The sequence below is a fragment of the Nyctereutes procyonoides genome, unplaced genomic scaffold, assembly GCF_905146905.1.
Source record: "Nyctereutes procyonoides isolate TBG_1078 unplaced genomic scaffold, NYPRO_anot_genome, whole genome shotgun sequence".
Lineage (NCBI taxonomy): Eukaryota > Metazoa > Chordata > Mammalia > Carnivora > Canidae > Nyctereutes > Nyctereutes procyonoides.
This window is the reverse complement of record NW_026575102.1, coordinates 110,459-134,521: the sequence shown is the minus strand read 5'-3', so window position 1 is coordinate 134,521 and position 24,063 is coordinate 110,459. Positions and strand designations below refer to the sequence as shown.

Here is a 24,063-nt window from a genome sequence, read left to right as displayed (position 1 = left end):
GCTGATCACAGATGCCTTACAGCCCAATAATAGTATTGGTTATGAAGATTATCTTTCTAATACTTGGTAAAAGTATAGTTAATGATTCTTGAGTAGAGTCAACCTCAAGGCAGATTGTCTTTTCTTTTCTTCCTATTTCTTTTACCTTTTTTGTTTTAAAGAGTTGGGAAGAAGGTCTGTTAAGCATTTTGGAATAAAAGCTTGTGTCAAAAAATGACAAGATGTCCTTTATTCAACAAACATTAAATAGTCAATAACAAGCACTATACTATGTCAGGCACAGGGACAACATGACAATCAAGTATGGTCCCTGCCCTCCAGGAGCCGAGAATCCAGGAGACTGATAAGGAAACGGGTGATACATGCCATGACAAAGGCTGTAATGCAAGAATACACACAGGCTATGTGGTGGGAATATAGCTTTCACTGGCTGCTCATAGATTTAGCCCTTCTTGTTTGGCTCCAAAACTGAAGAATTGGTTATCCTTTTTGTCTTTAACTGGGTGGTTTAAACTGTAGGATTTTTAAACTTTCTAGAGATAAAAGAAAAGCACTTTGAATTATGGAGGACACTAGAAATAGTATTTCCTACAGAAATTACTTCCTACTGGTATAGTCACTTCTGAGGTTTTCAACCTGAAATGTTCTTTGGCATATTTTTTCTTTGCCATCCACTTAAAATTTTTTTTTCTCTCTTTCTCTTCCCACTTTATCATTCAGAGACCTGGGTAGTGCCCAAAGGAAGAATGTTTTACAGATTCTAAGGGTGATTTATAGGCAAAGGCAGAAAATGATTGCTTTTAAACTTCAAGTTCCATACCAAAAAAAATGAACATAAATTTTCATGGTAGTTACTTAAAATGCAGATAATTTTAATTCCATTGCATTTTTCAGAATTCTCAGTCGTAACCCTCTGACAACTGTTGAAGATTCATATCTTTTTAAATTGCCAGCATTAAAATATTTGTAAGTATTACAACAATCTCATGGCTCATGAGATGATTTCTGCTCTTTTTTTTACTTTTGTCAAAGATTAAATCTTTTGCATTTTGAATAAAAAGTCATAATTTAAATTTTAGCTGGGTTATTGCAGTAAGAATTATTGGCAAAGAAAGAATGTATATGGACAAGACAGCCTGTAGTAGAAGAGAGCAGTATTGAAGAACACATAGAGATATGGAACATGCAGGTGTATATGGAAATATTTACCACATATGTAGAAATATCATTTATCTCAAAAAGCAAACTGGAATAAGGTATACCTTATTTAAAACAAAAGACTAATCAAGAAAGGTGGATGCAACTTAGAATGAGTAGAAAAAGGGTAAAAAGAGATTGTACTGTTTAGCACCAAGGTGATTATGTTCGTGATGCACATAAATTTTAATTTCTTCAATAAGAATGCTCTGAAATTATCTTCCATAGCAAGTAAACTCTTGAGCTAGCTTGACAGAGAAGCCAGAATTTAAATAATCACATACTATTAAGTACCTTTTTGTACTTGGTGTGGAATTTTAGTCTTCGGTATCATGCATGTTTGGGCGTTCTCTTTCAGAGACATGGGAACAACACAGGTGTCACTTTCAACAATTGAGAGCATTCTCATGATGTCCCTAGAATTGGAAAAACTGTAAGTTGATTTTTCTTATGTTTATTATCACTTCGTTGTGTATTTAGTTTTGTTTTATTTTTAAGTCAGATTTATTGAGGCATAATTTTCAGTTAATATGTACTGTTTTTAAGTATGCAGTTTTTAATGAGCTTTGGCAAATATATAGTTGTGTAACCACCACCACGTTTGAGATACAGAACATTTCTGTTTGTAGTTAATCCCCTGTTCCCACTATCAGCCCCTGACAGGCATCAACCTGATTTTTGTCCCTATAGTATTTTTTCCACCATGTCTTTTCTTTTAAGATTTTATTTATTTATTCATGAGAGACAAAGAGAGAGAGAGTGAGAGGTCAGAGGGAGAAACAGGCTCCATACAAGGATTCTGAGGTGGGACTTGATCGCGGGACTCCGGGATCACTCCCTGAGTCAAAGGCAGATGCTCAACTGCTGAGTCACCCAGGCGCCCCATCCACCGTGTCTTATGAATGAAATCATACAGTATGCAGGTCTTGTGTGACTGGCTCCTTTGACTCAGCATAATCCTTTTGAGATTCATCCATGTGATTGCATCAACCCGTAATTCACTCCTTTTTATTACTGAGTAGTGTTACAGTTGTGTGGATATATCAGTTTGTTTATGCATTCATCACTTAATGGACATTTGAGTTGTTCTGATTTTCCTCTTGGCTATGATGAATAAAGCTGCTAAAAGCAGTCACGTGCAGGCCTTTGTGTGAGCATATGCTTTCATTTTGGGGGAGGTGAAATACTTAATGGTAGGATTACTACATCATGTGCTAAGTGTATATTTAACTTTTTAAGAAACTGCTTCCTACGGGTGCATGGGGGGGGTGTTAGTCAGTTAAGTGTCCAATTGTTGATTGCTGATTTTGGCTTAGGTCATAATCTCAGGGTTGTGAGATCAAGCCCCCAGTGGGGCTCCATGCTGAACGTGGAGCATGCTTAAGATTCTTTCTCTCCCTTTCTCTCTGCCCCTCCTCCCCACCCCACTCATACACATGTGCTTGCTCTCTCTCTCTCTCTCTCAAAAAAACAAAAACAAAACAAAAACAAAAACAAAAACAAAACACCTGCTTACCTCTTTTCTAAAGTGGATGTAGGGCAGCCCAGGTGGCTCAGCAGTTTAGCGCCACCTTTGGCCCAGGGTGTGATCCTGGAGACCCAGGATCCAGTCCCATGTCGGGCTCCCGTGCATGGAGCCTGCTTCTCCCTCTACCTGTGTCTCTGCCTCTCTCTCCCTCTCTCAGTGTCTCTCATAATAAATGAATAAAATCTTTAAAAAAAATAAAGTGGACATACCATTTTGCATTCCAACCAGCAGTGTATGACATCTTTACTTTATATTTCAGTTAAAAAAATTTTAGACTTTGTACCTTTAATTTGCATTTCTCTAATAGCTCATGATGTTGAGTGTCTATTCATGTACCAATATCTTTTTAAATAATGTGTCTATTCAAATCTCTTTTCCTTTTCCTTTTATTTTTTTCTTAAAGATTTATTTATCTCAGACACACACACAGAGAGAGAGAGAGAGAGAGAGTGAGAGAGAGAGAGAGAGAGAGACCAAATGTGGTGGGGGGTGGGGGTAAAGGCAGTCAGAGAGGGAGAGAGGGAATCTCGGATTCCTCACCAAGCTTGGAGCCTGATTTGGGGCTCAATCCCACAACCCTGAGACCATAACCTGAGCCAAAATCAAGAGTCAGACATGCAGCCAACTGAGCCACCCTGGTGCCTCCAAATCCATCGTTCAGTTGGATACATACTATTGAGTTTTAAGAGTATATTACATATTCTGGAAAAAGTCTTTTCTCTCAGGTGTTTAGCAAATTTCTCCCAGGCTGTGGCTTGTCTTCATTCTGTTCTATCTCTGAAGACCAGAATTTTTAATTTTTAAATTTTGATGAACTCACCTATTTCACCCATCACTCCACCCCTTGTCCCCTCTGGGTACAACTATAGTTTGTTCCCTATAATAAATGTCTGTTTCTTGACTCTCTCTCTCTCTCCTTTGCTCATTTTTTTTGTTTGTTTCTTAAATTCCACATATAAGTGAAATCACCTGGTATTTGTCTTTCACTGGCTGACTTTCTTTGCTTAGCATTATACTCTAATGTTGTTGCAGGTGGCAGGATTTCATTCTTTTTATGGCTGAATAATATCCCATTGTTTATATATACCACATATTTTTTATCCATCCATCTATCAATAGACTGGTAGGTTGTTTTCCATAACTTGGCTATTGTAAGTAATGCTACATAGAGGTGCATGTATCCCTTTGAATTAGTGTTTTTGTATTTTTTGGTTAAATACCCAGAAGTGCAATTACTGGATCATAGGGTAGTTTTATTTTTAATTTTTTGAGGAACCTCCATACCATTTTCCTCAGTGGCTGTACCAGTTTGCATTCCCGCCAGCAGTGCATAACTTCTTATGTCTCCATATCCTCACTAAAATTTGTTGTTTCTTGTGTTTTTTATTTAAGCCATTCTGACAGGTGTGAATTGATATCTCATTATGGTTTGTATTTGCATTTCCCTGATGATACTGAGCATTTTTTCATGTGTCTGTTGGCCGTATGCATGTTTTCTTTTTTTTTTAAGATTTTATTTATTTATTGAGAGAGAGAAAGAACATGAGCAGGAGGAGGGGCAGAGGAAGAGGGAGAGAGAGAGAATCCCAAGCAGATTCCCCTCTGAGTACCTAGCCTTACCCAGGGCTCGATCCCAGGACCCTGAGATCATGACCTAAGCTGAAGGCAGACACTTAACCAACTGAGCCACTCAGGCACCCCTGTGCATCTTCTTTGGAGAAATGTCTGTCTTCCAATCAGTTTTTAAGTGGATTATTTGGGGGGTTTTGGTGTTGATCTGTAGACATTCTTTATACATTTTGGATACTAAACGTATATTGAATATGTCACTTGCAAATATCTTCTCCTATTTGATAGGTAGTCTTTATTTTTTTGTTGTTGTTTCCTTTACTATACAGAAACTTCATATATTGTTTGATATGGTGAAACATTGTTTAGAATTTTGCATCTGTGTTCATGAGAGATATTGGTCTATTGTTTTCTTTCTTGTACTGTCTTCTCCTACTTATGATAAGGGAAAACCTGGCCTTAAAAATGAGTTGGGGGATCCCTGGGTGGCACAGTGGTTTGGCGCCTGTCTTTGGCCCGGGGCGCGATCCTGGAGACCCGGGATCGAATCCCACGTCAGGCTCCCGGTGCATGGAGCCTGCTTCTCCCTCTGACTGTGTCTCTGCCTCTCTCTCTCTCTCTCTCTCTCTCTCTCTCTGTGACTGACATAAAAAAAAATGAGTTGGGAAATATTCTTTTCTCTTCAACTTTCTGATAGAGTTTGTGTAGAATTGGCATTATTTCTTCCTTAAATGTTTGGTAGAATCACTCATGAAGCCCTGTGGATTTGAAGCTTTCTTTGTGAGAAAGTTGTATATTACACACTCTATTTCTTTAATAGTGATATTTAAGTTACATATTTATTTTTGAGTAGTTTACATCTTTTATGATCTGTTCATTTCACCTTGAATTGATTGACAAATTATTTTATAATATTCCCTTCTTATCCTTTTAATATCTGTAGGGATGCCTGGGTGGCTCAGTGGTTGAGCATCTCCCTTTGGCTCAGCTCATGACCCCGGGATTCTGGGATTGAATCCCACATGAGGCTCCCTGCAGGGAGCCTGCTTCTCCCTCTGCCTCTGCCTCTGTCTCTCTCTGTGTCTCTCATGAATAAATAAAAATAAAATCTTTAAAAAAAAAAAGAAAAGAAACAAGGGACATGTCACCCCCTGTTTCTTTCTTTTTTTTAAAGATTTTACTTATTCATGAGAGACACAAACAGAGAGAGAGAGGGGGGAGACAGAGGCAGAGACACAGGCAGAGGCAGAAGCAGTCTCCATGCTGGGAGCCTGATGTGGGACTTGATCCCGGGACTCCAGGATCAGGCTTTGGGCCGATGGCAGGCACTAAACCACTGAGCCACCCAGGGATCCCTGACCCCTCTCATTTCTGATACTGATAATTTATGTCTTCTCTTCTCTTGTCTTGTCTTAATCAGTCTGCCTAGAGGTTTATCAGTTTTACTTATCTTCTCCAAAAACCGTCTTTTGGGGCACCTGTGTGGCTCAGTGGTTGAGCATCTGCCTTTGGCTCAGGTCATGATCCTGGGGTCCTAGAATCGAGTCCCTCATCAAGCTCCCCACAGGGAGCCTGCCTCTCCCTCTGCCCATGTCTCTGCCCCTTTCTCTGTGTCTCTCATGAATAAATAAATACAGTCTTTAAAAATAAATAAATAAAAACTGTCTTTTCATTTCACTGGCCTCTCTATTTTTGTTTTCTGTTTTCTTTATTTGTGCCTTGATCTCTATTATGCTATTTCTTCTCCTTATTCAATGATTAATTTTCTTTTCTTTTTTTAGTTTCTTAAAAGTGGATACTGGGGAAGCTGAACACCGCATTAGCAACATCCCATATGTTGGCATGGTTTCAGTTTTAGTACGAAATAGTTCTTAATTTCCCTTTTGATTTCTTTGACTGGCAGGGTTACTTAGAAGTATGTTGTTTAGTTTCTAAATAATTTGGAGATTTTTCAAATCTGTTAATTTCTAATTTAATTCCATTGTAGTCACAGAACATATGTTGAGTGACTGAAATCCTTTTAAATTTATTGAGGCTTGTTTTATACCCATGAATTCTGGTATTAGATGAGCCTATGATCTATTTTGGTAACTATTATGTATCTACTTGAAAAAAATGAGTACTCTGATTTTGGGTGGAGCATTCTATAATGTCAGTTAGGTCAAGTATGTAGATAGTGTTATTCAAGTCTGCTATATCTTTACTGATTTTCTATATATTTTTCTGTCAATTATTTAGAAAGCGATATTGAAATCTCCCACTATAATTGTGTATTTATTTGTCTCTCTTTGCCATTCTCCTTCATATATTTTGAAGTTCTGTTATCAGATGCATAAATTTTTAGGTTATGTCTTTTTTATTAGTTGATATTCCTATAATGATGGAATAACCTCCTTTATCCTTGGTGATATTTTTTTTACTTTGAAATGGACTTTATCTTACAGTAATGTAGCCACCCAAGGTTTCTTTTGATTACTGTTAGCATAGCACAATTTTTTCTATACTTTTAACCTACTTGTATCTTTCTATTGAAGATGATTCTTATAGACAGCATATAGTTGGCTTTTGCTTTTTTATATTTTAATTAGGGTGATTATACCATTGCACCTAATGTAATTATTAACATGACTACATTTAAAGCTACTCAACTCTCTATGTGTCCCATCTGTTCTTTGTTTTGCTCTTTTTTTCTTTTTCTTCCTACTTTTGGATGACTGAGTACACTTTTAAATTAAATAATTAAATTAAATTAAATAATTAAATTTTATTTGTTAGCTAGTTAATTACAACTCAGGTTTTGTTAGTTTAGTAGTAGTTTAATGGTTTGTAGTGTTCATCTTTAACTTTTCACAGTCTATCTTCAAATAATATATGATTTCATGATTGGTATAAGAACCTTACAATATATAGTGTACTTCATTTCTCCCTTACTGGCCTTTGTGCTAATGTCTTCATACATTTTCCTTTTACTTCTAAACAGCACACTATATTATTTTTTTGTTTAAACAATAAGTTAACTCCTTTAGGAAGTATAGTTGATGTAATATTAAATTAGTTTCAGATGTACAACATAGTGATTGAACAATTAATACCACAATAAGTGTATTATGGTATTATTAACTATATTCCCTACATTGTACTTTTCATCTGGAGACTTACTTTATAACTAGAAGTTTGTACTTCTTATGTCTTTTCACTCATTTTGACCATATTCACTCATTTTGACCATACCCCCGCCCTCTACTTTAACAGCCACCAGTTTGTTCTCCATATTCATGAATCTGTTTCTCTCTTCTTTTTGTTGTCATTTTTCATTTGTTTAAGATTCTACATATAAGTGAAATCATATTGTATTCGGATATTTAAATAGTAAGAAAAACCTTATGTATTTACCTTTGGAGTTACCAGTTCTAATGTTCTTCTTTCTTTTGTATGGATCCACATTTCTATCTGCTATCATTTTCCTTCTGCTTGAAAATACTTTCTTTAGCTTTTCTACAGTGTAAATCTACTAATGATGAGTTCTTTCAGCTTTTGTATGTCTCAGTCTTTTGTTTTGCTTTTATTTTTGAAAGATCTGGATATAGAATTCTAGTTTGATAGTTGTTGGTCCCCTCTCCTCTTCACTGCTTTAAAGATGTTGCTTTACTGAGTTACATTAATTCCAACAAGAAATATGTTATCATTGTTATCTCTATTTCCCTATATGTTGTGTGGAGGTTTTTCCTTTGGCTTATTTTTAACATTTTCTCTTTACTGATGGCTTGAGAAGTTCGATTATGATGTGCTTTGGCATAGTTTTGTCCATATTTCTTGTGCTTAGAGTTCATTGATCTTCTTGGATTTGTGGGTTTATTAGGGTTACCTGTTTGGACAATTTGGGGGCTATTATTTTTCAAATTATATTTCTTCTCCCTTGTAGACTCTACATATGCATATATTAGGCCACTTGAAGTTGTTGTATAACTCACTAAGTAGAGACATGGGTTTCTTAGTCTGGGATTGTTTTGTTTTGTTTTGTTTTTAGATTTTATTTATTTGACAGAGAGAGAGAGAGCACAAGCAGGGGGAGCAGAGGAGAGGGAGAAGTAGGCTCTCTGCTGAGGAGGGAAACTGATGTGGAGCTCGATCTTGGGACCCTGGGATCGTGACCTGAGCCGAAGGCAGACATTTAACTGATTGAGCCACCCTGGTGCCTCATCAGTCTGGTTTTCTTTAACATATGAAATATTGTTATAACTTTTTTAATAAAGATTTTGTAATTTATTTAAGAGAGAGAAAGAAGAGAGCACACGTGGGTGGGGCAGAGGGAGAGAGAATCTCAAGCAGACTTACAGTGATCTAGGAGCCCAGTGAGGGGCTTGATCTTGTGAGCCTGAGATCATAACCTGAGTTGAAACCAAGAGTCAGATGCTTAACCAACAGTGGCACCCAGGCAGCCCAGTTATAGTAACTTTTTAAACATCCTTGTCTGCTAGTTGTAACACCTGTGTAGATTATGGGTTAGTTTTGATTGATTGCTTTCTATCCTTAATATGGGCCATATTTTAGACTTACTCAGACTCTTCTCAGAAGTCTACCCTCTTCCTGTATGCTCTTAACCCAAAGTGAGACTTTTGGGTCAGAAGGAGATACTTCTGAACTAAACTACTGATCAATGTCACCCAGTTTTTATCTCTGTCTGATTCTAGGCATATCATAACCCCTACCATCCTTACCTATTGGTTGAGCACCTCTGTCCTTCTCTTTATTTACAATATTCATGAGCAACAATTGGCCAACTGGTCCCTACCCAACCCTACCCAACCATCATATGCCTCAAGAATTCCTTTTTGCATAGCCCTGTGAAGACCTTGGCCTGAATCTTCTACTCAAGTAACCCCTTTACCACTAATATAATTCTCTGTGTTTCCATTTATAGGATACTACCTAGCCGTATGTCCTGTTGTCTCTGCCAATTCAAAAATAATATTGAGGTTGTTTGCAAGACAGTCAAGCTGCATTGTGACGGTGAATGTTTGACAAATGCCACACGTTGTGGTGAGTTTGAATTGCCTCATGATATATATATATATATATATATATATATATATATATATAATTTATATTTAAAGATTTTATTTATGAGAGAGAGAGAGAGAGAGAGAGAGAGAGAGAGAGAGAGGCAGAGGGAGAAGCAGGTTCCATACAGGGAGCCTGATGTGGGACTTGATCCCAGGACTCCAGGATCACGCCCTAGCCTGAAGGCAGGTGCTAAACCGCTGAGCCAACCAGGAATCACCTCATGATATATTTTAAATTTTTAAATTTTATTTATGTTTTAATTTTTATTTTTAATCAACAATGATAAATTTTTAACTAATGATGTCACTGCATTATTTTTATTCACTCAGAATTAAAACCCCTAAATTTCTTTTTTTTCCCAAAGATTTGAGAGAGATGTGAGTCGAAGGAGGGGCAGAGGGAGAGAATGTCAAACAGATTCCCCACTGACTGTGGAGCCCAATGCAGGGCTCAATCCCATGACCTTGAAATCATGACCTGAGCTGAAACCAAGAGTTGTATGCTTAACCCACTGAGCCACTCAGGCACCCTTCAAATCCCTAAATTTATAAGAACTATTGCTTTGTTATAAGTCAGATTCTCAGTTACATTATTAAATTAATTACTCCCAAATGAAAACATATGCATCATAATTTGTAAACTGATTTCATATGTATCAGATCTCAGGTCCCCATTGTCTTATATGACAGGTGGAGATATATTTTTGTTTATTCTGTTTGTTTTTACAAGTTATTAAGAGTAAAAGTGATGCTGATTTATAGATAAAGTTTATTCAGAGCCTGAGAGTTTCTGTTCCCTAACCAGAAACTGCTGCCTTCTTATGGATAGAGAGCACTCTTCTATTCTTGGACTGTCCAACTCGGAACTTGTTCTGAATCCTCAGCTTTTCTACCCAAAAACACTCAGACACTTTTAAGTATTTTTCTGTATACTATGTTTTATTGGCACTAACTTCATGACTTCCAAAATGTGCTTCTGCACCCAGATAGCTTGAATATGGTTCCCTATCAATGACCTAGGGTACATTATAAATAACACTTTGCTACCTCTGTAAATACAATGTTGCTTATTTTTCAAAACAATTTTTTACTAATTACTCCCTTATCTCTTAGAGGTGGGCAGAATAGGCATGTTTAACCTCCTTTCACAGGTGAGGAAAAATGAGATCACAGGTGAGGAAAAAAAAAAAAACAGAGTTAAGTACTGTTGCCTAGCACTCAAGTGTCCCGTTTAGGGCTCTCTACAAGCCCGTTGCTCTTCCTTTCTTGTGACCTTTATTACCTCTTCCTCTGACTCTCATCAACACCGCTGAAAATACTTCTAATTCTTCTGGAAATGAAACTCGGTTGGATAATACTGTGCATGTACACAAGGCATTGCTGACTTTCATGTAGTGGGAAGCTCTGGACGGTACCCTAATAAATAAAGCTAGAAATATTAGAAATGAAAGTGAAGTATATTTCTTCACATTCTGACAAAAAATTTCTTTATCCCTTCTGCATTTTAAAACCTCAAGAATTATTCCATTGATTTATCAAACATTCCACATTGGCATATCTCTCATACCTGGAAAATCTCTTAGCCTACACTCGTTCCCTGCCCAATTTAAGCAAAGAGCCAGGGTGGACTTAGTGCTTTTTTTCTGTCTGGAGCTTATGTTTTGTGTGAGCTGCAATATATGGGAGCAGGGGCCAAGCATAGTAATTGATGGGTAGATGGAGAGGGCATGTCCAGATGAGGCCCTACTAGCAGTGGGTGTTTTCATGGGCATCTGTGATAGTAGCAAGAAAACAAGCACACTGAAGAGACAGAAGGAGGAAACCCCCTGCTCCCACTGCATCTGAAGCAGTACAGGACAGGGTATATGAATACCAGGAGTCACAGTAGATTTGCAGACAGTTTAGCTCAGTGTCTTCCAGACTTGGCTTTTCTTAAGTACTAGATAATTGGCCCTTGGAGACCAAGGGTTATGGAATAATCCTAAATGTAGTTATTCACGTTGTGGAAGGTTCTGAAGAAAGAGCCATTTAAAAAACTACCCTTTTCTCCTTTTGTTGTTGCCAATATAGGTTCAAGTTTGAGTTTGTGTCCTTGATAATGGTACTCAGATATTTGGTGGTTCTTAATTTTTATGACTGGGATGTATGACTGCAGACTGACAAAAAGCTGTGCTATCAGCCTTTCATTATCAAAACTAGTTTCTTCTTTTTCTGACAGATGAAAAAGTATCTATAATGAATGTAGAAGGATCATTCATGAAGGTATTAAAAGCCCGGAAGAAGAGTACCAGTACTGAGCTGACAATTGAGCCAGAGAAGGCATCCTCAGACAAAAATGGCATCGGTCTGTCAGCTTTTATGAATGAGCAGCTAGACTTTAATGATGAAAGTGATGTTATTAGTGCGCTGAATTACATATTACCTTATTTCTCAGAGGGAAATGTAGAAGATGTAGAATCAACATTACTACCATTCATTAAAACTCTGTTTTCAAATGTTCAAGATGGAGACAAGTCTGTGGGTTACTTGACAAACAACACAAAGAGCCCTTCTCTTGAACCTGGACCCAACAATTCAACTTACAAAAATAAACTGAGGAAACTCTCTTTCCTGGAAAATTTGTTAGATGCAGAAATTCAAGAAAAAATTGATGAGGTAAAAAAGAAAGAAAAAACTGCCGTGCTTATACCTCCCGGGCTTTTAGGTCCCAAATTTAAACGCCAAATCTTTCCAAAGAAATTGGAAACTGCCCAAGGACAGGAAAAGAGCCTTCCCAAGGCTAAGAATGTACGGAAGAGGCGGTTTAGAAAAAACAGGGTTCTCAAGGGCCCCAAGGACCTACAGAAAAGGCACTACAAGGAAGTGGATGTTCAGAGCACCCAAGAGAAACAGAGTGCCCAGTCATTTGTGAAGAACATGGCCAAAGAAAGAAGGCTCAGTAGACCATCCCCAAGGGAGCTGGAGGAGCTTCGCATGGCCCAGAGGCCCAGGAAATTAGTGGGAAACTCCGTCCACACAGAGCCTTCATTCATAAAGGAGCACGAGGCAGCAGCCTCTTCTTTCCCGAAGCAATACATAATGGGCAGGCCTTCTGCCTCCACTGCTCCAAAATCCATACCTAAGGTGAGAAACCAATCAAAAGACTTAACCTACCCCATTGCTGTTTTAGAAGATGCGAATGCTAGAGTCAGGGAAATGGAGGCTTCCAGACCAGTCTCACATTCTGGGAAAAAGTATATTTTCCATAAAATTCGCTCACGTATAGTCCAAAGAACACCCAAGACCAAACAAAGTAAAAAGTTCAGAAAGAAAAACTCACTCTCGAATATACTGATGCCTGCACAGAGGCCTCCATTGCCTGCAGTCAGGAGCCTCATAGATTCCCCTTCACAGGAGGCTATTTCATCTTCAGAAAAACGGACTCAGGAAAATCCTTTTCCGGAATTATTTACTCTTTCAGAACCTTCTAAAGAAAACACTACTGTAGAAAACACTACTGCACAGAATGTTTCTGAAGAGATTATTTCTCCAGGAAGCACTACTGTATCAGAACAAACTCCCCCTGAATTCACAAACCGTAGGAATCTTTCCACTACATATTCTACTACCACCAGAGACAACTTTGTTCAGACTGTTAAACAAACCAATGAAACACAATGGGAATACCACAACTTGGTCCCTGACTTGCCCCCAAAGCCCACAGGCTTCAGTGTTGCAAAGCTCTCATCCGCAGGTGATCTATTTGAAATTCAGCTAAACCAGCAGCTACGGTCCCTCATCCCGAATAATGACGTGAGAAGGCTCATTTCTCATGTTATCCGGACTTTGAAAATGGACTGCTCTGAGACCAATGTGCAACTGGCCTGTGCCAAGCTTATCTCCAGAACAGGCCTCCTGATGAAGCTTCTCAGCGAGCAGCAGGAAGTAAAGGTGTCCAAGGCAGAGTGGGATACAGACCAATGGAAGACAGAGAACTATATCAATGAGAGCACAGAAGCCCAGAGTGAACAGAAAGGGCAGGAGTCAAGTGAGGTGAGGATAACTCCTGAACCATGGGGTCTGAACTTTTAGTCAGTTTAGGACATGCAATTAAAGCACCCACGCACAAGGACCAGGGCCTCCCAGTCTGGGTCTTGTCTTAGCCATTAATGTTGGCTGAGACAGTGATCTGCCACTTTGCTCCTTTAGAGAATGGTGCCACTATTCCCAGGTAGATGAGAAGAGGACGTAACATACAAGATAAATATATTATCGAAGAAAGGGCTAATGATAAAATTATATAACACATTAGATTTGGTATATTTCTTTTTTAAGATTTCTTTTTTTAAATTTTTATTTATTTACGATAGTCACACACAGAGAGAGAGGCAGAGACACAGGCAGAGGGAGAAGCAGGCTCCATGCACCTGGAGCCCGATGTGGGATTCGATCCCGGGTCTCCAGGATCGCGCCCTGGGCCAAAGGCAGGCGCCAAACCGCTGCACCACCCAGGGATCCCAGATTTGGTATATTTCTTAAGAACCTATAAGCCACTCCTCTGAAAGAATGAAGTTTTAGAGTAGCTTAAGAATAGTTAGCTTTCATCCTGTTTCTTTGATTTCGAAAAAATTGTTGTTTTTTGTTTTTTTTTTTTTTAGCTCACAAAAGAAGTTCCAGGTTATGGCTATAACAACAAACTCATCTTGGCAATATCTGTGACTGTAGTAGTAATGATTTTGATTATAGTTTTCTGTCTCATTGAGGTAAGAACAACCATTAATTCAGATTTCCAGAAAATCTTTTGTCTTTATAATAGATTCAGAATTTACAAACTTAAAATCAAAGCCACTTTCGCACTTACTACTACTTGGTATTCCTCTTTTGTCTGACAGACTGACATGTACCTCGTTCTTTTATTGCAAAGTATATTCTGGGGATTTTTATTTTATTTTATTTTTTTAAAGAGAAGCAATTCTTTTTTTTAAGATTTTATTTATTCATGAGAGACACAGAGGCACAGGCAGAGGGAGAAGCAGGCTCCATGCAAGGAGCCTGATGTGGGACTTGATCCTGGGTTCCCAGGATCACACCCTGGGCTACAGGCAGTGCTAAACCACTGCGCCACTGGGGCTGCCCTATTCTGGGGATTTTTAAAGGAACTTTCCATTGCCAGGAGATTTATGGATTATAAACAAGGCAACAAGCCATTAGACTGTTTTGGGACATTAGGTTTAAGAAGGCCAAGTTAACATGAGAGTAACATTTCTTCAACTCAAAATTCTATTGGTTAGATGTACTCACCAGTCACTTTCAGACTACCACTGATTTCTTTCCTTGGTTGAAATGATGAGAGATAGTATCCACCCTCATGGAGCTATATCAGGCATCCAGGAAAAAAGGACATGGCTTAAAGATAAAAAAATATCCTCTTGTTGATTAATTAGATTTACTCAGCAGCTTTTTCCACACACTGAATTATGTGAATAGTTTTGGTTAAAATACTGTAGCTAAAATCCTGCATCAGGCTACTCCAAAGCATGTCATGTCTATAGTCACCTGTTCCTGGAGGTTGCCTGTTTACCTTTTCTTCAATTCCATAATGACTTCACACTGGTTTATGCCAAGCATAGGAAGAAGAATATTCCATATCCAATTTCATGCCCACAACCCTGGGAGGACAATATTACCATCCCTCTTTCATACATAAAAGGGGATCAGCTTAAGGCTCCAGTGGCAAAACCCAAAGCAGAACCCAGTTTTACTTAACTGCAAATCCTGTGCTCTTATTCCACTGTTCTGTCTCCTTAAAGATGAAAACACTGGCCAGCATTTGAAACACTGAAATTCAGTGAAAGCCACTGAAAGGATTAATATATTTAATATGAAAAGAGTTTTATCAGTCACCAGAAGATGACCAACAATCCAAGGGTGAAAGGGGTGAGACTACAAGAAATGGGAGATGTTTTGAGTCTGTCACCGTATATGCGAGTTCTTTCCTTGTGGCCTATGGGATGTGGGTCTTGTTAGCGAGGCCTTTGTTGCCTTTATACTGTCTTCTTCTATACTTATATTTGTTATAATTTATATTTTTCAACCTGTATAGAATCTGTTTTGTTTTTAGGCATGGTTGAGGTAGGGGATCTAACATTTTCCCCCTACAGAAAGATCCAGTTACTTTAAAATCTTTTATTGAATGGTTCATTCTTTCTTAACAGATCTAAAATACTATTCTTTTTTTTTGTAAGATTTTATTTATTCATGAGACACACACGCACAGAGACAGAGACACAGGCAGAGAGAAAAGCAGGCTCGTCTCAGGGAGCCCAATGTGGGACTTGATCCCCAGACCCGGCTTCACCCTGTGAGTCAAAGGCAGATGCTCTACCACTCAGTCACCCAGGCGTCTCTAAAATACTTTTCTTATCTGGACTCTTATCAGTCCAGTTTCCTTTCCCATATCACACTATATACTTAATTCCAAATGCTTTATAATAACCTATTTTGATGTCTGTTAGAGTTAAGCTCATGCTCTTTGACCTCCTTTTTCATACATTTCATAGCTAGACTTGCATATCCCTTTACCAAATGTCAGCTGGCCAGTTTTTATTTTAAAAAAAGAAAAACTATCTTGGGATTTGAATAGGATTGCTTTGAGTTTGAGGAGAATTGACATCTTTGCAATATTCTAGGAACATGGTATCATCATGTATTCATTTCTTAAAGTCCTTCAGAAGAGTTTTAATGTTTTCATCTCAAAGGTCTTCCCCATTCTTTGCTGTAAGTTTATTCCTAGGTACTTTATGTCTTTTATTGATATTTTTAAATCTTTTTAAGATTTTATTTATTTATTCATGAGACACACACACAGAGGGGCAGAGACACAGGCAGAGGGAGAAGCAGGCTCCATGCAGGGAGCCTGATGTGGGAGTCGATCCCGGGACTCCAGGATCACACCCTAGGCGGAAGGCAGGTGCTAAACCATTGAGCCACCGAGGTGTCCTTCCTTTTATTGATATTATAAATCGAACCATTCTTCCATTTGTTAATTAGTTATTTGTGGAACGTAAGAAAGCTATTGCATTTTGCATGTTGAGCTCCTGATTTTTTATTTAGCCACCTTACTGAATTCTCATAGCACTTACAGTAAAATGTATTTTTCTATTTTTTAAAGATTTTATTTATTCATGAGAGACACAGAGAGAGAAGCAGAGACACAGGCAGAGGAAGAAGCAGGGCCCATTCAGGGACCCTGATGTGGGATTTGATCCCAGGACCCTGGGATCATGACCTGAGCCAGAGGCAGGCGCTCAACTGCTGAGATACCCAGGCATCCCACTACAGTAAAATTTAAGTTGACTCTCTTGGGCCTTTGAGGTTGTCCATAATTTCATATGCAAATATGTTTTGTTGCTTCCTTTCCAATACTTAATTTTTCCTATTGCATTGAGATGCCTGGAATCTTTAAAAGAAGTTTTTTCCTATTTCATTGATTAGGACCTCTTCAACGTGATGAATAGTAACAGGAATAATAGGCATTCTACTCTTGTCCTTGACTTTAAAACAATGTTGCTATTTACATTTCTGGTAGATACTTTTCTTTTCTTACTTCTAAGAAGTTTTATTAGGAATTACCTGTTAGATGTCATCTAAGACAGTCAATAAAATGTATTGCCAGCTGCACACAAGATCCCAAGTTGGGACTATGGAAGAGTCAAAGGACTACTAAACAAATAGAATTCCTGCCCTCAAAAAAGGTTGAATAAGACTTAAAATACAACGGAATGACTACAGATTTGGAGGCATGGTCATTGAGATGGGTACCTGTGATATGTTTTCTTCCAAAACAGATTTATTCTCATAGAGCAGCACCAGTGGAAGACGAAGAAGGAGGCTCAAGGTAAACTGGCAATTATTAAAGCAGAATTTCAGAACTAGATTTTAGAACTCCTATTTCACTCCCCTTGTTTTACACCCAGGAAACTACCAAAGGCAGAAAGAATATTGATTTGGTCTAATGCTTTGCCTGGATCCAGCCAAATTAGCTTCCCAGACAAATCTGAGTTAGAATGGAAGTAACGCAGAGCATCTACTGTCACTACTCCTTTAAAGAAAAAGGGTGGAGAGGGGTTGGATGCACCTGTTCCTGCTGGTAGTGACCATCAGGCCTGGCTACAGAGTCTTGGTCTAAGAGGGCTAGTCTTCAAGGCTGATGGAAGGCAGAAAAATAGGACTCCTCCCTGTAAAGTGGCAGGAAAACTTCCCTCCTCCTCCTAGTTTTTGATCCACCACTCTCCATTCCCTTTGTCCAGACTCCACAGACTGTTAACTGGGAGAGGCCTTAGGTAATAGTTTGTCTCTTCCCTTTATAATAAGGAAATGGAGAAGAAAGGGAAGGTAAATTGCCCCATGGGCATACTGCTACTGAGTGTCAGAAGATGGTTCCTTTCCAGAGGGGCACTTCTCCTCTGATTATACTGTTCTTGGGCTGCGAGCTACATTTTATGTCACAACTCAGTACATACATACTGCCAAGACATAAGCAGGTTTTTAAAAATATTTTTTAATTTATTCATGAGAGACGCAGAGAGAGAAGCAGAGAGATAGAGGGATAAGCAGGCTCCTCTCATGGAGCCTAATGTGGAGTTGATCCCCAGACCAGGACCACACACGCCCTGAGCCAAAGGCATTAATTACTCAACTGCTGAGCCACCTGGGCGTGCCAACATGAGCAGTTTCTAAGACAAACTTACTATACACTCTGATTTTTCTATATTGTTTGTATTCAAAAATAATAATTTCTGTTTTAGTGCTGGCTGTGACCTTTTCACCCACTCATTAGCCACAGCCTGCAGTGAGAAAGTCAGTGAGTTAGGTAACTTTGTTGGTTGGACTCGTGCAATTATTTGGTGTGAATGAACTGTAGGATAAAGCAGCTAGGAAAATAGAAACACCCCTCTCTCTTCCTCCCCAGCAAATGATGCCTATGAGACAAAGCCCAAAGGGGACCAAAGTAAACTGCTTCTGGAGAGAGTAAGGTGCTTCTGTGTTATACTTGCACAGTTTGTTCACTTCACGAGGGCACTCGGCCAAGGGCCCAGGTGAGCAGGATGAAAATCTTGCTTATACTCAATGCCAAGCCACATACAAAGGCCTCCCCAGAGAAATTGTGGGGCCATTATGGACAGACATGGGAAAATTCTGGAAGTCTAGCATGCATGGGATTATTTTCAGGATCCCGGGTCTGTAGTGATTTTGCTTCCTGTGATTATGGACTGAGATGTCCTAATAGGACCAGAGATACACATTGTGAGAGGCATGGGAAATGGCATGAATCACTAATTGTCTGCATATGTGTTTCCTCCAAGGCTCTTCTTTCATTCTCTGCTGCATAAGAGATGTTCAATCCAACGTGAGAGTCAGGTAAATCTGAGGAAGATAAAGTCCCATGGCTGGAGAGAGCAGGGGAAATGCAGAATTAACAATGTCCTTTCTGTTTTCTAGGAGGGCTTTTTCTGGAGAAGGCGGCCACTTTGGCTTCGGGACATGTACAGACCTCTCAATGCCACACGGAAGAAAAACATGGCACAGAAGCTACACGACAGGGATTCTTCTGATGAGGATGAGATTTTCAACAAGGAACCAGGGTACCTGATTGGGGACAATTTATACTTCTTTTCTAAAATGAGTTAATTATGAAAAGTTTAATTGTTCCTTTACAGAGTTAAAGGCATTCTTCTTCTTATCTGCAGAGAGAAAGGTGATGCCCCAGCAGAGAAGCCTCAGGCTGCACATTCAGCTGCTGAAGACCTGGGTGAGGAGAGCGACAGTGAACTCCGCACCGTCATCGTCCTCAAGTGACCTTGTCCTGCCTCAGGCTGTCTATAAAGTTTATTTTCTTTTTATTTTTATTAAAAAATTTATTTTTTATTGGTGTTCAATTTGCCAACATATAGAATAACACCCAGTGTTCATCCCATCAAGTGCCCCCATCAGTGCCCGTCACCCAGTCACCCCCACACCCAGCCCACCTCGCATTCTACCACCCCTAGTTTGTTTCCCAGAGTTAGGAGTCTCTTATGTTCTGTCTCCCTTTCTGATATTTCCCACTCATCTTTTTCTCCTTTCCCGTTTATTCCCTTTCATTATTTTTTGTATTCCCCAAATGAATGAGACCATATAATGTTTGTCCTCCGATTGACTTATTTCATTCAGCATAATACCCTCCAGTTCCATCCACGTCGAAGCAAATGGTGGGTATTTGTCGTTTCTAATGGCTGAGTAATATTCCATTGTATACATAAACCACATCTTCTTTATCCATTCATCTTTCGATGGACACCGAGGCTCCTTCCACACTTTGGCTATTGTGGACATTGATGCTAGAAACATCGGGGTGCAGGTGTCCTGGAGTTTCATTGCATATGTATCTTTGGGGTAAATCCCCAGCAGTGCAATTGCTGGGTCGTAGGGCAGATCTATTTTTAACTATTTGAGGATCCTCCACACAGTTTTCCAGAGTGGCTGCACTAGTTCACACTCCCACCATAAAGTTTATTTTCTGATATTGGCTTCTCAGCATTGCTTGTAAAATACTTACTTTTCTCATATTAAAAATGTGTAAATTAATAACCAATTCTAGCCATGTGGTAAGGAATTAAAATGGAAATAAACATGTATATACAGGTAACAGGGGACATTGGTGAGAGGAACAGGCCTGAAGCTAGAATCCCTCGTGGGAGACTGTACTTCCACAAGAGGCAGTGCCCGCAAGGAAGGATGAATAGGGGTATCTTCCCCTCATTTCCCCAATAAAATCAGTGTCTGAAAACTGGAAAACATATCTCCCGGTGTACAGACTATTAAATCAATTGGCAGTTTATTCTGGTGCTCTCTCCCCTGGTTCACCAAATACCAGTTATTCACAACATGCTTGACCTGCCCATAGAAGATCATCTGTTTCTGGCCCCTCTTGTAAGATTTTTAGCATTACCAGAATATTTGGATCACTGAACCTAGCTCCACAGTAGGGCTAAGGCCTCTTTTTCTTCCCAAGCGCTCAAGCTCATGCACAAAATATATGCCCTGTCTTGGCATAGGGGGTTCTTCATTCTTACAAGCTATAGATAATTCACATTGGGGTATTTTGTTCCTTTTCTTTTAAAAAAATAATAATCCCAACCCTTGGATAGCTAGCAGGGAGGAGCTGGAGGGCTAGGGTAAAGAAAAATGTGTGAGGGTGGTAATTACCCAAGACTGCCCTCATCAGTCCTTTATTTCAGAAAACATATTGGTGGTGCCACTTACCCATTCTCATGGACCACCCCACTAGCCTCTCCTGACTCCACTGAGGGTCAGATGTGTGCTACCAGGCTCTCTCCCAACGCCACCCACTACCAAACCTACTACTGCCTTCCTCAACCAACACAGATAATGAAGCACAGGGATAATGAAGCACAATCTGTGGAAGAAGCAAAACTCCCTCCACTTCTGGGATGCCAGGGTGGCTCAGATGGTTAAGCATCCATCCCTTGGTATCAGCTCCAGTCATGATGTCTTACAAGGAATGGATGCTCACCACTGTGGGGCTAGCAGTGGTGAATGTCAGGTTACTTTACCACAGGGGCTTTCCATACATTCAAAGCTGCTGCTGCCACTCAAAAGTCAGTACACTTCGGGAACCCACTGCTGAACTCACTGCAGCCCTCCATGGTCCCAAGCCTGTGACTGGCAACATGGAGTCCCAATATGTAGCCTGCACATCTGCTACTGCAGAGGAGGAAATAATGGTTTCCACCTCCTTTTCACCCCCTAGATTTCACACAGGTACATTTTATTGGCAGAACTCTGCTGTCAAGGGAATCTGTGAAATGTGGTTTGTGGGCTTCTAGCACCTGCAGAGAAAGGGATAGAAGTGGGTAGCAAGAGCCAACCAATACTATCTAACAAATGGGTGGGTGTTAAAGTCTTTCTAAAAGGAAGGTGTTGTCTACATGGAGTAGTAACATGGTGGAGAGTTAGCTAAGTCAGAAACATAAACATAAAAGGTGTCATTCTAGCTGGGCAGTAGGTTAAGGTACCAGATACTGGATACCAATCACATGCAGCATCCCCAGAGGTGACTGGAGAAGCACTTGGAGTTGATTCTTAGGTTGGCCTCCAGAATGTTCTCACGGAATGAAAGCTGGATGGACTAATGGCAGTGAGGTATCTGAGAAAACATAGCCCCCATTCAAAAGGGCTGCCAGAGGAAACGGTGCCCATAGGGAAACAGAGTTTCTAAAAATGTGGCCTTGTGGGGATCCCTGGGTGGCTCAGTGGTTGAGCGCCTGCCTTTGGCCCAGGGCGTGATCCTGGAGTCCTGGGATCGAGTCCCACATCGGGCTTCCTGCATGAAGCCTGCTTCTCCCTCTGCCTGTGCTCTGCCTCTCTCTCTCTCACACATGAATAAATAAAATCTTTTTTAAAAAAATGTGGCCTTTGGACCTCTAAACTCAAACATCCTTGGGATGCTTATTTAAAAGGCTGATCTTCGGATCCCTGGGTGGTGCTGCAGTTTAGCACCTGCCTTTGGCCCAGGGCACGATCCTGGAGACCCGGGATCGAATCCCACGTCGGGCTCCCGTGCATGGAGCCTGCTTCTCTCTCTGCCTATGTCTCTGCCTCTCTCTCTCTCTCTCTCTCTCTCTCTCTGTGTGTGTGTGTGTGTGTGACTATCATAAATAAATAAAAATTTAAAAAATAATAAAAGGCTGATCCTGAAAAATAAGCAAATTAATTTTAAAAGCTGATCCTGAACATCTCCCCTGTCAAAAACAAACCAAACCAGGCACTACATAAAGTGGTCCAGACAGATTTCCATAGTAATAGAATATTGCAGTGGCACAGGGAAAAGGGTTCATCGTCAACGGAACTCAACTGGATAAGTACAGAGGTGACTGAGTATTGCACAGGGAGATTGAGGGACTAGGGAAGGGAATGAGTAGGGGCTCCATAGTCAGAAGCGAAAGATTACAAAAGGCAGGAAGGGGTTAGCCCATATGAAACTATCTGGATTTGCTAACTGGCCCTTACCAAAGCTAGACTCCTACTCTCTCACAGAAGCTGGGAAACAGGGGCCCTATCTTCAGGTGGTGGCTGGAATAAGCAGCAAATTCTTTAGACAGCCTGGAGTTTCACGGGCAGGCACTTTAAGGGAGACTGGGGTCTTACTAGGGCAGTGGTCATGAGCTGCTGAAAACTACGTTAGTGTTTGTTCAAGTCTTCACAGGCCAAATAAGGTTGAATCAAGAAGAGGGCTCAGAGGAGCCTGGCTAGAGTTTAGAGAAAGAATCTGTTACCATCCAGATGCCCACCCCTCCTGAGCTGATCTCCAAAACAGAGGGACCATTCTAACAAGACTCACCAAACTCACCAAACTACTGACGTAGTTAGTGCAAAGAGAACCAGGAAGTGGAGCAGAGGTTCCCTGGCTTCTTCAGGACCAGAGGTCAGCAGGGATTTGAGGGTGTGAGAGGCAGGGCAAGACAGACTGAAGATGACCAAAAGGCACGACTGAGATTCTCACCCTTGGCGTCTCAAAGGGTCACAGTGGCTGGCTACTGCCACTATGGAAATCAGGGCCTCTCAGTCCTGGGAAGCGCCAGGCATGACCAGCTCTGGCTCCTGAGGTCCTAGTCAGGGTGAGATGTTGTTCAGACCTGGGCAACAGTGGTGGGGCACCCCCTGGGGGTGTGGGAGGAGGCACACCCATTCAAGAAGAGGAAAGGTCCTGAGGTCTGAAGCAGAAGCAGGAATGGTGCTTCAAGGTGAGCCTTAATGTGTTCCAGTGTAGCACTGGAGAGGGGTGTTTGAAACACTGTGGAGTGTTTCAGCTTACAGGGCCAAGGGAAATGAAGACTTCAACCTGTGAACAATACAAAGGCTTCATGTAGAGAGGGCTACACCCTAGGATGGTGGAGCAGTAAAATAGGAGGAGCCTGGCTCCCTGACACATGAACCACCAAACTAGCCCTGGATTACAGTACTTAACCAAGTCATTATATGAGAGATCAGTAAGCTTCTTTTTTATTTAACCCACTGCTGTGTTGGGTCTCTACTACAGTGGCTGAACCTATAGCCTAATAAAGGAGTACGTGTATTGGTTATCTTTCGCCACAACAATGCTAACTAATAAACCATCCCCAAACTCAGTGAACTGGAATACTGGTTCTCACAGGATGGCTGGTCCAGCTGTACTTGAATGCTCTGCTGGCTGGGTCAGCACTGCTTCTCCGTGCTAGTCTGCAGATCAGCAGGGCTAGCTAGCTCTTTTCCACCTGGGTGGGCTCTGGGGCCCAGGCTGAAGAGGCAGTGGCAACCCGAGGAAAGCATATGATGCCAACCAGAAACTTCATTGGGCCTCTCCAAGCCTAGACACAGAACTGTCATACTTTCATTTCTGCCTAGTCCATGGGTCCAAGTAAGTCACATGGCCAATCCCTGAGCCAGGGGACAGGAAAGTACACTCTGCCCACAGAGAGACACAGCAAGAGTGTGGGTGCAGGGAGGGCCAATAATCCTGTCTATCTCAGGATGTGACCAAGTCCTGGTTTAGAGACTACACACCAAGGCCCCGCTCTTCTAGGTGTCCCCTGTAAATGCAACAGAGTGAAAGATAGCACCATCACCTTCACCATCAATGTGAAGGCCCCACCGCAGTTATCTGTTAGGTCAGGAACCCTGACGAGG

General features: G+C 40.5%; 1 protein-coding gene across 1 annotated transcript in view; it reads left to right on the top strand.

The window, feature by feature from the left end:
- LOC129514773 (leucine-rich repeat-containing protein 37A2-like) overlaps positions 1 to 19,196 on the top strand; it is a 41,937-nt gene extending 22,741 nt beyond the window's left edge. Inside the window, exons 8-16 of the mRNA XM_055333484.1 lie at positions 895 to 966; positions 1,556 to 1,630; positions 9,216 to 9,334; positions 11,576 to 11,714; positions 13,086 to 13,389; positions 13,995 to 14,099; positions 17,184 to 17,233; positions 18,702 to 18,756; positions 18,838 to 19,196. Coding sequence (XP_055189459.1) covers positions 895 to 966; positions 1,556 to 1,630; positions 9,216 to 9,334; positions 11,576 to 11,714; positions 13,086 to 13,389; positions 13,995 to 14,099; positions 17,184 to 17,233; positions 18,702 to 18,756; positions 18,838 to 19,026 — 1,108 coding nt within the window. The 3' untranslated portion in view covers positions 19,027 to 19,196. The remainder of the gene's footprint in view (positions 1 to 894; positions 967 to 1,555; positions 1,631 to 9,215; positions 9,335 to 11,575; positions 11,715 to 13,085; positions 13,390 to 13,994; positions 14,100 to 17,183; positions 17,234 to 18,701; positions 18,757 to 18,837) is intronic.
- The last annotated feature ends 4,867 nt before the right edge of the window (positions 19,197 to 24,063 follow it).